The 14,592-nt window shown below is 37.2% G+C and overlaps 1 protein-coding gene across 2 annotated transcripts in view; it reads left to right on the top strand.

Moving 5' to 3' along the window:
- The window catches only part of ARHGAP25 (Rho GTPase activating protein 25), a 913,359-nt gene that overhangs the window by 771,545 nt on the left and 127,222 nt on the right, over positions 1 to 14,592 (top strand). For both annotated transcript variants that reach the window (XM_044083089.1, XM_044083090.1), the window contains exon 6: positions 1,064 to 1,193. In XM_044083089.1, coding sequence (XP_043939024.1) covers positions 1,064 to 1,193 — 130 coding nt within the window. The remainder of the gene's footprint in view (positions 1 to 1,063; positions 1,194 to 14,592) is intronic.

Here is a 14,592-nt window from a genome sequence, read left to right as displayed (position 1 = left end):
TTTTTATGCTCACAAATTTCTAAATACAATTATTATCTTGATTCATTTATTTAAAATCTAATAAAAACTTAAAAAAAAAATAAAGGTGTTAAAAAAAAGATGAGTGCACTACCTGTAGCACCACTGACACTGCAAGTTAGAGTTGGAGGTGACAGCCATGTTCCACTTGGGAGGTTAGGGGATTTTTTGAATACCTCTAGCACTCTTGGTAGCTGTATTGGGCCTGTGCATGCATATGCATCTACACCTCCATCTGTCATCCTTTGTCAGTCTTGCTCCTCTCACATCCAGAGTATAACAGCTACAATAATGGCCTTCCATCACTGGTACTGTTGAGGCAGGACTCTGCAAACCCTCTCTTTCTACAGAGATGAGGCGCTAGCACTGACTGCATGCTCCCATTCATCTGCATTTGGGTCCTCCCACACCCAAGCTGATAATCAATACACTATCATCTGGCATGTATTCAGGGCCGAACCCCCTATATGCAAACATAGCACTTTCAGTGTTTTTAGTGAGGATCGTGTATCACTTACATTTTTGTATGTCAAGTATAACTATCCCATATTAATACAATAAAATATTTCTGCAGTCATGTGCTTTTCAAAATTCTGTGTATTTGGCATAGAGATTTAACAGGGATTCACATTTCTCAGAGTTAGTTATTTGTTTCTTGGTTATATGTAGCACTGTAATCATGTATGATCAGTTGTGCATATTTTCAGAATAAAAATATACAAAAAATGATGAATTGCTGTTTTGTAGCCCAACACAACAGTTTTATGTTATATTTTAGTATGTACATACTAGTAATGAATCTTCAAATCAAGTATAAAGATTAACATTGTTTTTCTTCTATTAATGAACTGGAAAATATGGTGAATAGACTGTAGCGAAAAGCTGTTTTTGTCTGACCTGTCAATGTTTTCCTGTAGTGCAAACAGGAATAGGTAGTTCTGTCGACTACACAAAGTATAAATGTATTAATTCTGAGTGGCTTTACCTGTGGATATAGACTAATGATATTTAATTTATTCCTCCCTTTCTCTTTCCTGTAATTTAGTGAAACAGATGTGCACACTGTAGCATCCCTGTTTAAGCTGTATTTGAGGGAACTACCTGAACCAGCCATACCTTGGTCTCAATATCAAGATTTCTTGGACTGTGCGCAACTTAATATTACAGATGAAGAGGTAGTGTATATATACATATATATATATATTTATTACTCACCATTTTATATATTACTTTGGAGTTTTTTTTCAGTTTTTCCCTGACCCTCACCATGATATTCAGGAAGTAAATCTGAAGGCTGCAGTCTACAGTAGTGGAGATCAGTGTTGTATGGAAGAGGTAAGAGAGATCACAGAACATTCTAGAACCTTTATCAACTGACTTTGTAACCTCTCAAGTGTTGATGTCGGCAGAAAGCAAGTGTTTTCAAGTATGTTGCTCAGAGGTAACAAACAATAGTTTTAAGTGTTGCCCTGAAGAAACAAACAACATGATAAAGGTCTTATTTAAAAAAAAAAACAAAAAACAAAAAACAAAACAAAAAAACACTTAACAAGGCTTTTCAGTATTTCCAGTAGCAACACCAACAATATGAGAATACTGGGATATGTGACTGAGTATTCTATTATGTTTATTTTGTAGGGAGAGACATACAACGGTCACAGCTTAGTACTGGGACAAAGTGAGGGAAACAAGTTTTCCTAGAGAATGAAGAATTCAAGGAAATGAAAAGTGGAGAGTGTGATAGAAAAGGGAAGGGAGAATGGATATAGAATACTCTGACAGATTCAAGACCTATACAGTCATTATTTAAAGAACTAAGTCAGATTGTAGCTGGTGTTACCTGGGGACATGATAAAGAGAAGAACTAAGAGATAGAAGATTCATGAGATTCATAGGAGTTTTAAGGCTGTTTTTGTCTAAAGACCATGTATGCCTTGCCAATAGCTAACCTCAGGCTTTACCTCCTTTCTCAAAAAGGAAGTGGTTAGTTAGTGCCAGGGTAAGTAAGATATTAAATTACAATGTTTAACATGCAGAAGTTTATTCCCGAGAAGGGGAGGTGCTGGTTGATGGATCAGTTGCTCCATTATGTTCTGTTTATCTACAGATGAAGATTTACACCTCTGGTTCTAGTGTAACTGAACTGTTTGGCTTACTGAGGTACAGGAGGACAATGCCTACTGGATCCCTGCTGATGTAGTGAGTAAAACACAGAACTCCTAAAGGAGTCTACAGGGCTTTCAGTCTCAATGGATAACCAAAGTTCCTAATGCCAGATAACTTTTTGGTTAGGAACCTCTGGGACTTTTAGAGTCCGATCAATGCTGAATATATATACAATCAATAAATGACATATTTGGATCTAAATGAAATACCTTTGCCTACTAGTTATGCAAGGTAGAATGACTTCCTGATAAGAGTTGCCATGTGATCAAAAGAAAGGGAGGGGTACAGGGAGGAAAGGAAAGACGGTTACAAAGTCAGTGGAATCAAAAAGACTGGCCGTGTTGTTAGAGGACACAGAACTACCAAGTTAGGGCATGAGTGTAAGTAATATGAAGGAAAAGGTGGGTGGACAGGCTAAATGAGAGGAAAGAAGGGTTTGAAGATGGCAGACGTGGCAGAAAGGAAGAAGGAACAAGCAGGTCAAAGATTAGGAAAAAGAAAATGTTGAAAAAGATCAGTTAGTAGCAGAAAGAACAGAGTGAATGGAAGTAGACAGAAGTGAGGAGCTGTGAGTGATGGTGGAAATCATGTAGAAGCTGTACATACAGACTGCAGGAGAAAAGAAGGAGAAATGAGAAGGATGAAAGAACATCTTATTACGGTTAAGTCTGAACAGGTCTAGAAGTGAGACACTTTTAAGTAACAAGGAAAAGGCTTAAACGAAAGCAACAAGGGCATTTAAGAGTGTTGTAGGGCTATATCAGAAGGCAAGATATTAATAACCACACTTAACAAACTTTAATTTAAATTTGATCTAAGGAAAATCTGCTTGTTGGAGAGAGTATTGAATGTGTGGAATGTTCAGCCAAAGTGGCAGATGTACTCTGACTTGATGAAGCTATGTGGGATTGCACGGAGGAGATGAAAGAGGTGAGAGAAGATGAGAAAAGCTACAAATTTCTGGCAGCAAAATCTGCAGGGAGTGGTTAGACAGTCTGTTACAAAGAGAGAGAGAGAGAGAGAGAGAGAGAGAGAGAGAGATGTTTTGCAGCAGTTATGGAGTCAAGTACCTCTTCATCCCCTCTTCACTTATTGTTTGGCTTTCAATAACCTGATTTCAGATTAACCTAAACAGACCTTTTATTGCAACATTTAGACAGTTTCAGAGAGATCCCAGTACATTCTAGAACTTCCTTCACTTTTGAATTCTGTTGTTACAGTATAGTTTGAAACACGTTACATGTATACCTGAAAGGCTTTTCTCATGTTTTATTGAAACCGTGAAACCTATTTGCTGAAAAACTGTCACATGACTGCTTAAAACCATACCTCATGTGTCCTCTGGAGTCTTGACCCATATACAGTTAAAACTGTTTTATTTTCTTTTTATTAGCGCTACATCATGCATTCATAAAATTCTCTGATATAATTGTTTAAAAGAGATCCATGCATGGATACTTATTTTCTGTTGCAAGCATGTTTGAAACCCTTACCTTTTGGGCACCCATACATGAAACCTTATCGTTTGCATGTTTGAAACCCGGTAACATGCATACTTGCAATATTATCACATGCATATGTAAAACTCTTCTCATGCATTATTAAGATATAGTCACAAATACATACAATCCTGTTCCATACGTTTGAAATCTTCTTGTATATATGTGCGATGTGTTATGCACTTATTTTAGTCAATATTCCGTACACTTTTGAAACCTTGTATGTCGATATGCAATGTACTTCTCAACCTCTTAGTGCAAGAAATCTAGACAGAGCCTGAAATAATGGGGGGGGGGGGGCATAGGCCCAAAACTAGGGACAGATTTTAAATATTACTTTTATAAACCTATAATACTGCTAAGGACATGAAGTGTGAAACACTCATGAAACTCAAATGTATGTCATTATTTAGTGACTTCAGTCCTCAGTGATTTGCCAGAAAACTACAGATTTTATGAAAAACAGATGAAAAATATGAGGCAACATTCTGGACATTCAAAGAAAATCTGGACAGTTAAGAGGTGTGATGTGTGTAGACCTGTCCCATGCCTGTGAGAAACCCTATTGCATGACTATGTGTATGCTTAAGGTTCACTCCTATGTATACTTAAAACATTGGTGCATGCAAGAGCTGAAACCTGAAGCAGGTGTGACTCCCTGCCACAGGCATGTTAAAGGTATGCTTTTAGCTGTGGTTTTTGTTTGAAGCCCTGCTACATGCACTTTCTAAATGCTATGCCTATTGTGCATGTTTGAAAACCCTGCATACAAAGGTCAGTGCACAATTAACTAGCACTTGCTGTTCCTGGGAATATGGGACCACTGTTTAGAGACAGATTGTACATCCCCACACACATTAAATGTAATCTCCTTAGTACTGCCAGTACTGTACTATCATATATTAAGAGCAATCCATGTGAGCTGTGTATGTGATAACCAAATGTGTTGAGAAACTTTTCCAACTCCATGGATAGAAGTCTATCCATAACTTGCCATCATGTAACCTCGAAACTCTGCCTAAGCAGTATTCTGAGGATCCTTGTCCAGTGTATACCTGAAACTCTCTAGTATGTTTGCTTGAAACTCTGCCTCATGCAAGCAAACTTTAAACAGTACCCCCTGCTGGCAAATAAACATTTTTCAGCCATGTTTGAAACCTTTTCTTATGTATGCTTAATGTGTAACATATATGCCTCTGAGCCTAGTTCATGAACAAATCAAATTAGAGCATGAACATTTTTGACACATTGTCTCAGCATGGATAAAACCCTGCCAGGTACATGCTTCATAATTAATCCCATGCATAATAAATAAATCATATGCTGCTTTGAAATTCTATTAAAAATTATCCCAAATTTCTCTTCCAGACTTTTTTTTTTACATCCTTGAAGCTATGTTGTCTGCTTGCTTAGCACCCTATCATATGCTTACTTAGAATCCTGGGTTTCAATCACCATGGTTAGTGTTTGTTGTCACATTTCTCTGCATGAATGTTGTCTACTTTATTTCTTGCATTAGTCATGACACCGACACCTTCTACCACTATCTTTGGCAGCAGGGATCATCCAGCTGGTCCTTTCATATCCTTATAGTCTGTTGGGACAGTAAATCCACATGGTAACATTCTAGTCATGGGTGGCTTCATATTGAGATTCACATATACACCACTCACTAGACTGAATAAGGAACGGGTGGCAGTGAGCTGCCTGACAGGTGCCAAGATATGACAGGTTATTACAGAACAGTCAAGCCCTTGCACTGGAAGTACACTTACAACATGGTCATTGTACATGTGAATGTAAATGGCTAGACACACATGAAGAAAGATGTGATTGAGCTCTCTGGATGTGTATCCTTCAGCAGCATTCTACTCCCTCTGAGAATGAAGGGTCAGTATTAACCAAAAATAATTGACATCAATAATTGCTAAAGGTTTTGGTGATTCCAAGGGGATTCAATATGTGTCAGCCTGAAGGAAGACAGTCAACAGTTCCAAGTGCTTTATAAGGGACACTCTGCACCTGTCTCCTCAGTGTTTGTGCATATTGGCTATAAATGTCTCCCCTCGTCTTGCCTTCTTTTAGGCATTCTCTATATCTACCAACCTAGCCAAGCCAAATCTGGAAAATTTAAAAGTTGTTCTGCTTAAGCTAGAATCCTCAACAGGAAATTGCCTACCCTAGCAGCCTTTCCTACCTTGGAAAATACTGACATCTGCATCTGCACTGAAATGTGGTTCCACTGCCTCGATAACATACACTTCCAGGATTTGATGAATACCACAGTTTCAGAACAACCACTGAAAGTATCTCTGCCATAGATAGTGGCAAGTCTGTATTTCTTAGAGAATCCAGCACATCTAGGTTTAATGGGAAGGTAATGACCAGGAACTCCTCCAAATCTTGGGGACCATATGTAAGGCTCCTTACCATATACCAGCTGATTACAGAACCCCTTTCTATAGTACCTACTATCCAAAATCCTACTTAAAAACAGTGAACCCTATACCCTTGAACAAACACCATCATACCTGGTGATTTTAACTATCCATTTATAAACTGGATAATTTATAATATTGCAAATAAATATGCAAAATGCTTAATAGATTTAATCAATACAAGCTCACTTTTCTAGATAGTTCTCTCTGTCACCAAGCAGACAAATTTCCTCTATTTAATCATTGCCACCATTGCATCACTATGCTGTCCACCTTCAGCTGCTCATTCACTGACCAGGTCAGACCACCTTTGGTGGTCTACTCAATAGAACCTAGTCCAACATGGCCACATACCTTACTATCTTCATAGATGTTTCTTTGGGTTGGAGGTTGGTGTAATGGTTAAGGTGTTTAGCTCACAGTCACAAGGTGCAAGGTTTGATTCTTGCCTTTGAAATGGAAATTGACTCAGGCTTAAAATGCCCCATTAGGACAGCTAGCCTAGTACTTACCGATGAACCTATGAACCTAGAAAGCAAACTGGTTTCAAGTAGCAGATGACCTTATGTCATTTAGGGACCCTTCTCCTCTTCATGACCATGTGGGCAGCACCCCTGCATTCACAGGGAGCTTTTATGTTTGTCTCACTATTTACATTTAAACAGTTTCAGTCTGCCTAAATACAATATCAAACTTTGGAGCAAACCCTTATATTGGATACCTGGTATAAAAAAAAATTTGCAATCCGATGAAAAAAAAAAAAACTTAGCACCCACAGGAATAAACTGAAAACTTCCACTCTAAAACTGAATTTAAGAAATTAAATAAATAACTTAGAAATAAAATCAAATCCACTAAAGCTTACTATAAACTGAAATTAACTACCACTAACAAGGATAACCAAGTCCTTCAATGACACTGAAATCTTAGGAATAGTGCATTAGCAATCTACCAATCTGATTCCTAGCAATACTACACATAGAAAACACTGAGGATGCAGCAAACATGTTCCTTGACAAACGCACCTCAATTTTCTCCCACTGTTATCATCCACATTCTCACCATAACTGTTACAGACTACCCCCCATTCCCATTGCATACCTCTCAATCAGTTAAGAAATCTGGACAAAGAAAAATAGGGACAGATTTTAAATATTACTCTTATAAATTTAGAAAGTTGCTAGAATAACAGGTCAAAGATATGATGCAAAAATCTGGACATTCAGTGAAAATTTAGAAAGGTGAAAGGTATGTCCCAGAAATCACCTCCAAACAAGTCCTAAAAGCTGTTTCAGAGGTAAAAAGAACCAGTGAGAAGGAGCCTGATAATGTACTAGTGTGTTTACTTGGCAGCACAACATGCAGCCTCATGGGTCACTGTGAAATCTGTTCAACCTCAGCCTCTCTAAAGTATTTGTGCCTGTGACTTGGAGATCAGCTGTGGTCATCTGCCTGTGTAATGGTGGTCTCATGACTGATTCAGGAAATTAAGAACACTACAGGCCAATAAACCTTACCATCCTGGTCTGCAAAACAATGAAATACATTATTACTGACTTCTTAACCAAAGCCACTGGCACCCTAAAATCCCTCAACCCAAACCAATTTAGATTCACAAAGGGTAGGTAGATCATACCTATTCAAGCTAATGAACTTCTTTGAAAAAGTCACTAAAACTTGGATAAGGGTAAAATGGTACCAAAAGCATTATATGTCTAAAGCCTTTGACACCATCCCACACTCCAGCCTCATAGACAAACTAATCTAACTAAATGTCAATCCATGTGTTAACCACTGGATAGCAACTGTCTCTTAGACAGAAACCAATGAGTCAATATTAGGGGCATTCTCTCCATAAAAAAAGAATTGCCAGCGGGGTCCTTCATGGTTTTGCATTAGGACCACTTCTCTTTGGCATCTATTTCTCTGATGCTGATGTTCAGAGCATCTGGATAACCATGTTTGCAGATGGCTGCAAGCTGGGAGCTATCATAAATTCCTGTGGACTCAGTTTTCATACAAGAGGATTTAATACATGCCAACACATTAACACATATTGTCAAGACAATGGTCTAAAGCTCAATGCAACAATGTGCAGCATTATGTCTTTTGGTAAATACTGATGCGATTTCTCTCTTTTTCATAGAAGATACCCCCTCCTCAAAACTGAATAAATTATCAGGGATCTGGGCAGTTTCAAGGACAATGACCTCACCTTCAACCACCATGTCTTTACTTTCATTGGAAATTTCCCACTTCTTCTTCTTGAAAAATTTCTTGTATGATGTCACAAATGAAAGCAATGTAATGAATAACTCTGAAGTCACCCTACCTCATGGAAAGTGAAATAGTCCCCTTTCTTCAAAATGTGAAGACCTGGTATGACCATTAGTTGTACTCTCCTGATCTCTTTCAATAAGAGAAAGATTGGTATCCCTGTTGAATGTCTGAAGAATTTTTTACATATTTCAATGGATGATTTTGACCAGAGCTAAACCTGAAGGCTCAATATGCACTAAACCCTAGTGCAGAGAGAGTGCTGTGATTGTGCTAAACCATAAATAAGTAACTACACAAATATAAAAGTGTTTGAGTTGCAGTAGGGCCTGAAGTTCTGGCATCTTTATATTTAAACCCCTAGGGTTGAAAAGTGCTATCATGATACTGTCTGAATTTAGGTTTGATTTTGCTGTTTGAATATCTATTAGGAGGACTCTGCCACTATGGGAGAGCAAACGCTTTAGTTAGTATGTAAAAACCCTTTTATGAGAGGTGTACACCATCCCTTGAAAAACAGGAAGTCTTATGCACCATTGCATTCCAAGTTTCTAAATACTGGATCCCCTTAGAATGACAGCAACTAGTTAGTCAGTTGTTAAAGCCAATTATATTGTCTTGGTGTCTATGAATCATTCTGGGTGAAGGTAAGATATGGTTGGCGAAAAATAATGATGGAATTTACAAGTCTGCACCCAAATAACTGTTATTTATCAGAGTATATAATACACAAGTGAGTATTGAAAGGTTTATGCTTGTGGAAATTTCCAAACAGTATTGTGCCTGGCTCCTTTTTCATTTGGAATTAATTCAAGTGTTTGATCGACATGGTATGGAATTAATGAAACCCCTAGTTAAGGACAATAAGAGAGAAATGGTTACTTTAAGTAAAATATTTAATCTATTGATGGAACTGTTCATCGACTTACTTTTTTGAGAATTATAAGGGCAATTATAATAGTATTTTTAAAAGGGTTGAACAACATATGACTACTTTTAAGAAAAGGAAGCAGAAAAATTTGGTGAGGGATATTAAGGATTATGAGCTGAACTCAATATACCCCATAAGACACCAAAGCAAACAAAATGAGAAATATTAGAATATGAGTGTAACCAGTGAAAAGTTTGGGAATAGTGATGACAATGACAATGTAGTTGATAACACTGTTATATGTGATCTGGAGATTGAAAAGGGCATGCATTTTGCTGATCCTTTACAGCTCCCTCTCTCCCCAGTTCCTAGAAACTTGCCAGTCACTTTCACGTAGAGACAAACAACATGAAGAAGTGGCTGAACTGCCATGAGTGGGGGGGGGGGGGCGCAGAAGCAAAGGGTTAAGGCCAGAGATATTAGGTGTATGCAATGATTCTTTGAACACTGGTTCGGAGATAATTTGTAATCACAAAAATGTCAACATTTTTAATTACAGTGCATGGATGATCACTGATACTTATTTTAAATTGTTTGAATGAGTTTTAAACTATGTTCCAAAAATAAGAGCAAGTTTAATTGATGTGTTGATTGGGAGTGAATTGTTTTGTAGAAAATTAAATTTCACTATTTTGTACAAAAATAAGAGTTCTAAGTTAGTTAATAATGAAGTTTCCTTTGAAAAAAAAGAGTACAGTCAATCTGCAGACATACCTTTTGATGAATTTGTTTGAAAAAACGTGTAAAAGGGACATGTATAGGGCTATGAATACTAAGTAAAAGTACACTAAGAACAATCTTACCAATGATGAGAAAGTGTAAGTCATTTTGTTGGTAAATGACCCTACTATTTGTGTTATGAAACCAGATAAGGGTTCTGGGGTTATAGTAATGGACACACATTTTATGATGCCAATAAAACATAATGGTGTCCAAAAAGAGATAGCTATTGCCTACAAAAACTTTGATTATTACTTGAATGATTTACTATTACAAGGTTGTATATCCCTTGACCTCTTTTAGGTTTTGTATTTGGAGGAGCATCCAAACCACATTTCATATCCAAACAGTTCATAACAATACTGCAAGTCCACCTTTGAGACCTATTAAGATAGCAAAGAAGTCCAAGAAATAGTAATTAGCATTATTTATTGACAAAAAGTTTAAATGATCATTTTAAATGACCATCATCATATGTTGTGGGATTCATGGAATTTTCTAGCATATATCAAAGAAAATCTTTATGATGATTTGTTGATGTTGTTGACCTATATTCTTCCTTAACTCACAACGAAGGCTTAAGAATGTTTTTAAAGCCTTTTTATCATGTAGTTTTTTTTTGTCTGCCAAAGACATTAGACGTAGAACAAATTAGTTTTATTTATTTTGATGGGGAATATTTTAAACAGACAAGTGGAGTAGCAATGGGGGCAGCACATGGGAGCAAAATTAGATTTCTTGTTCATTATTTTCTCCTGGGAGGAACTTATACATGAGATGCTTAAATAATACATACATACTATGGAAGGACATGGTGTCAGAAATGAACAAATTCATTGAATAGATATATTATTTCTATTATTACATTCTTAAGGTTTAACACTATTATTCTTCAAATCATGTCAGTTATTTGGTTACAACCATTAGTACAAAAACAAAGTAGGTTTTTATCAAATATTTACTGAAAATCTACTTTTTCAAATGCCAATTAGTATTTAAATAGTTGTTGCCCTTTTATACAGAAGAACATTTTGTAAAAGGGCAATTTGTTAGATTAGTGATAATGATTTTAGGTGATGATGACTGCAAGAAAATATGTGAGAAACATACACCCATGTTTCTCGAAAGAGGATACCCACATGAATCAGTGTGTAATTTAATATAGAGGTATCCTTGGACAGCAGTTCAAAATATGCAGCTCTGTTAGGTAAAGGTATATGTAGACCAAGTAATAAGAGTCTACAAGAGATGAACAATTTTAAAAGATAATGCTTAGATACCAGACTGACGTGAACACAGTTAAGATTATTAATTAAAAAAATGGCCCATTTTCAGTTAAAGTAGTTACAAAATTTGCCGAGAAGTTCATCCAGATTTGTTTATAAAAAAGGTTTGAATTATACCAGACTGACGTGAACACAGTTAAGATTATTAATTAAAAAAATGGCCCATTTTCAGTTAAAGTAGTTACAAAATTTGCCGAGAAGTTCATCCAGATTTGTTTATAAAAAAGGTTTGAATTTGAAAAACAGACTAGAATAAATATATAGTCCATCAAAGTAAAATACAGCCTAGTGCATATACAGGTAGTAGAAAATATGGTCATTGCAACCAGTGTAAATACGTCTCTGAAGGTGAAAATGTAATGGTTAGAAACCTGTTTGTATCCTTATGTTTTACACACAGGTACAGTTGTCGCACTAGTGGACTAGTATATGTAGCCATCTGTGGCAATTGTGGATCATATTATGTGGGGAAACCTGAGAGAATTTTGCATGAAAGAATTTATAAATGAAGAATTTATAAGTGCAGCTTATAGTAAACCTTTTCTTGTGGGTGTGGAGTCTGTATGCCTATCGATGCCACCAATGACTAAATATTTGCTGGTGTGTAAGCAGAGTTAGTGGGCCTTAGGGGCATAGGCCTGCTCTCTTGGTAGTTCTTAGATGAGTTATAAGCATTTGCAGTTTGTGTGAGAGGAGAGGGACAAGGTGTTGCCTTGCTTTTCTAGAGGCTGGGGTCTTTTAGAAAGGGTTCTAAGAGACTTTGGCAACTTTGTTTCTTTACAGCCTCAAAATTATTTATATGCCTGTTAATGTGTTGTGATAGATGTGGTACTGTGGATGTATGATGTCTACTGATAGCGGGATTATGCAAGAGTCTTGCCTCTATGTTTTTTTAAATATTTACATTCATCACAACTTGTATTACCAGTTGTTAGTAGTGAACAATTTGACTGCTTTAGAGCACCTAATATGATCAGCCTGGCCATAAATGTGGTTAGAACAGGCTGTTGAGCTGCAAGGCCAGAGGGTGGAGGACTAGCTCTGTTTATAATACTCTGGCATTGAAGGGGGGACTAATAAATTATGGATAAAGTATTAAGCTGATACTTTGATGTTAGGTTAGATAAATAGCTAATCTAGCAGTGCTTGGTGAAAAGATGGAAGAAGGCTATAGTGTACAAAGTATTGATAATTTCAGACTAATTTATAGAGTTATAACTGCTAGTACTATGCAGTTCAGTTACTCCTAAGAGAGTAAAGGTCACTTACACATGCCGTACATAACAGTTGTTAGATCACTTACACACACCATACATAACAGTTGTTAGACAATGTACACTGTAGCTTTAGTTTATACCATAGAACAAGCACCACTAAGCACAACTGAACTGCCTCCTAATACTATCTTATACATGTCGATTCCATCATCATTGAAGAAATACCCTACTAGACAGCAACTGGACATGCTATATTAGATCATAACATAGCATTATAAGTTGTTAATATTGAAAAGCTGGATCAGGATTTTCAAAATACTTACCATGGATAATATCATAAAAAAGATGTGGCCACAACATCACAGCAAGAGATTCTTTGGTTTGATTCTTGGCTGGAGTGCCTTCTTTGTGGAGTCTGCATGTCCTCCCTGTGGTCGAATGAGTTTTAAAGACTTGATGTAGGTGTGTGTGTGTGTGTGTGTGTGTGTGTGTGTGTGTGTGTGTGTGTGTGTGTGTGTGTGTGTGTGTGTGTGTGTGTGTGTGTGCCTTTTGTGAAGGTTGGGAACTGGGATGGCAACTCGACACTGTAAAAACTCCACTGCCTATCAGTCTGTGAATGGGTGATCTGCTGTGGTGACCCCTAATGGGAGAAGCCGAAAGATGATGATGAATAACATAGACATATGTAATGTTTTAACTGTCCTGGAGTGTCCTACTCATCTTCCATTATGATCAGTTTCTTGTATTCTGTATATTTTGTGCGTGTGTGTGTGTGCGCGCAAGCGTTTATAACTATGCATGTGTGTATATGTTTATGTACATTCAATCATCTTGATTTCCTTTTTATGTGATACAAAATATTTTAGCAAAATAATGGAATGTGCATTGTATGACATTTCATCACATTTTTTTTTAATCCTGAGGGATTACTCTTTGCTTGTTTATTTTTGCTGGTGTGTGTATGCATGTATGTGTGCATTAGATGTATGTGTGTGTGTGTGTGTGTGTGTGTGTGTGTGTGTGCGTGCGTGTGTGCGTATATGTCTGTGTCTTCGTGTGTTTGTGTATGTCTGCATGTGTGCGTGTGTGCGTGTGTTTGTGTGTGTGTGTGTGTGTGTGTGTGTGTGTGTGTGTGTGTGTGTGTGTGTGTTTGTGTGTGTGTGTGGGCATTCTCTGGTCATACTGAATGTACGTATACATTTTACTGGAGGGTTCATACTGATGTCTGTGGGTAGGCTGCACTAAATTTAAAATTGACTCTTAGTTTATTCATTTTGGATATATGACAATACACTGAAGTGCAGTATAGTAAGTACAGCTTCAAGGAAGCAAAATGTGTGAAACTACATCAGTGAAAGTACTCCCGCCACACACACATATCCCCTGTTTTGTTAAATATAATAACTCTGGGGTCACACAACTGCAGGGAAAGGGCAAACATCAGTTATATCTAAACTCTGCCCCACTCCAGAGGTACCTAATTGTGACCTGAAAACCCCTCAGCCTAAATCCCAGCACAGCTAAAACACAAAAAAATCGCACAACTATTTCACTGTCACATAAATGGAAAGACAGTTTCCATCTGATCTTTGACCTATTTGTGTCCAAGGTAGTAAGCAAATCATTCTAAGTTGATCAACTTTTAAGAGCATGGCATGCAGGTCCAAGGAAGTCACAGTGCCACTTTATTTGACCTTTATCAGACACATCATTGAGTATAATGTCCCCTTCAGCATGTACCTGACCAGACATATGCAACAGTTGGAACACCCACAAAGGTTCCTTACCAGGAGAATCCAGGGTATAAAAGCATTATCCTATATTTATTGGCTTAAATCCCTTTCTCTATATGCTGTCTCCTACAGGTTACTGAGAGATGCTGTATGCATGGCAAACAAGGAATCCTCGGATCCAGCTCTGATGGATCTTTTGAGGATCTACAAGATGAACAGCATCAGTACCACTAGACCCAAGGATTTAAATTTTGCTTGTGACATAAATAAGACATGTTGGTAAGACAGATGTGCATTTCAGAGGATC

Source organism: Protopterus annectens, chromosome 9.part0, assembly GCF_019279795.1.
Source record: "Protopterus annectens isolate FY-2018-M chromosome 9.part0, PAN1.0, whole genome shotgun sequence".
NCBI classification, from domain to species: Eukaryota; Metazoa; Chordata; order Ceratodontiformes; family Protopteridae; genus Protopterus; species Protopterus annectens.
This window is presented reverse-complemented; position numbering and strand designations above follow the sequence as displayed.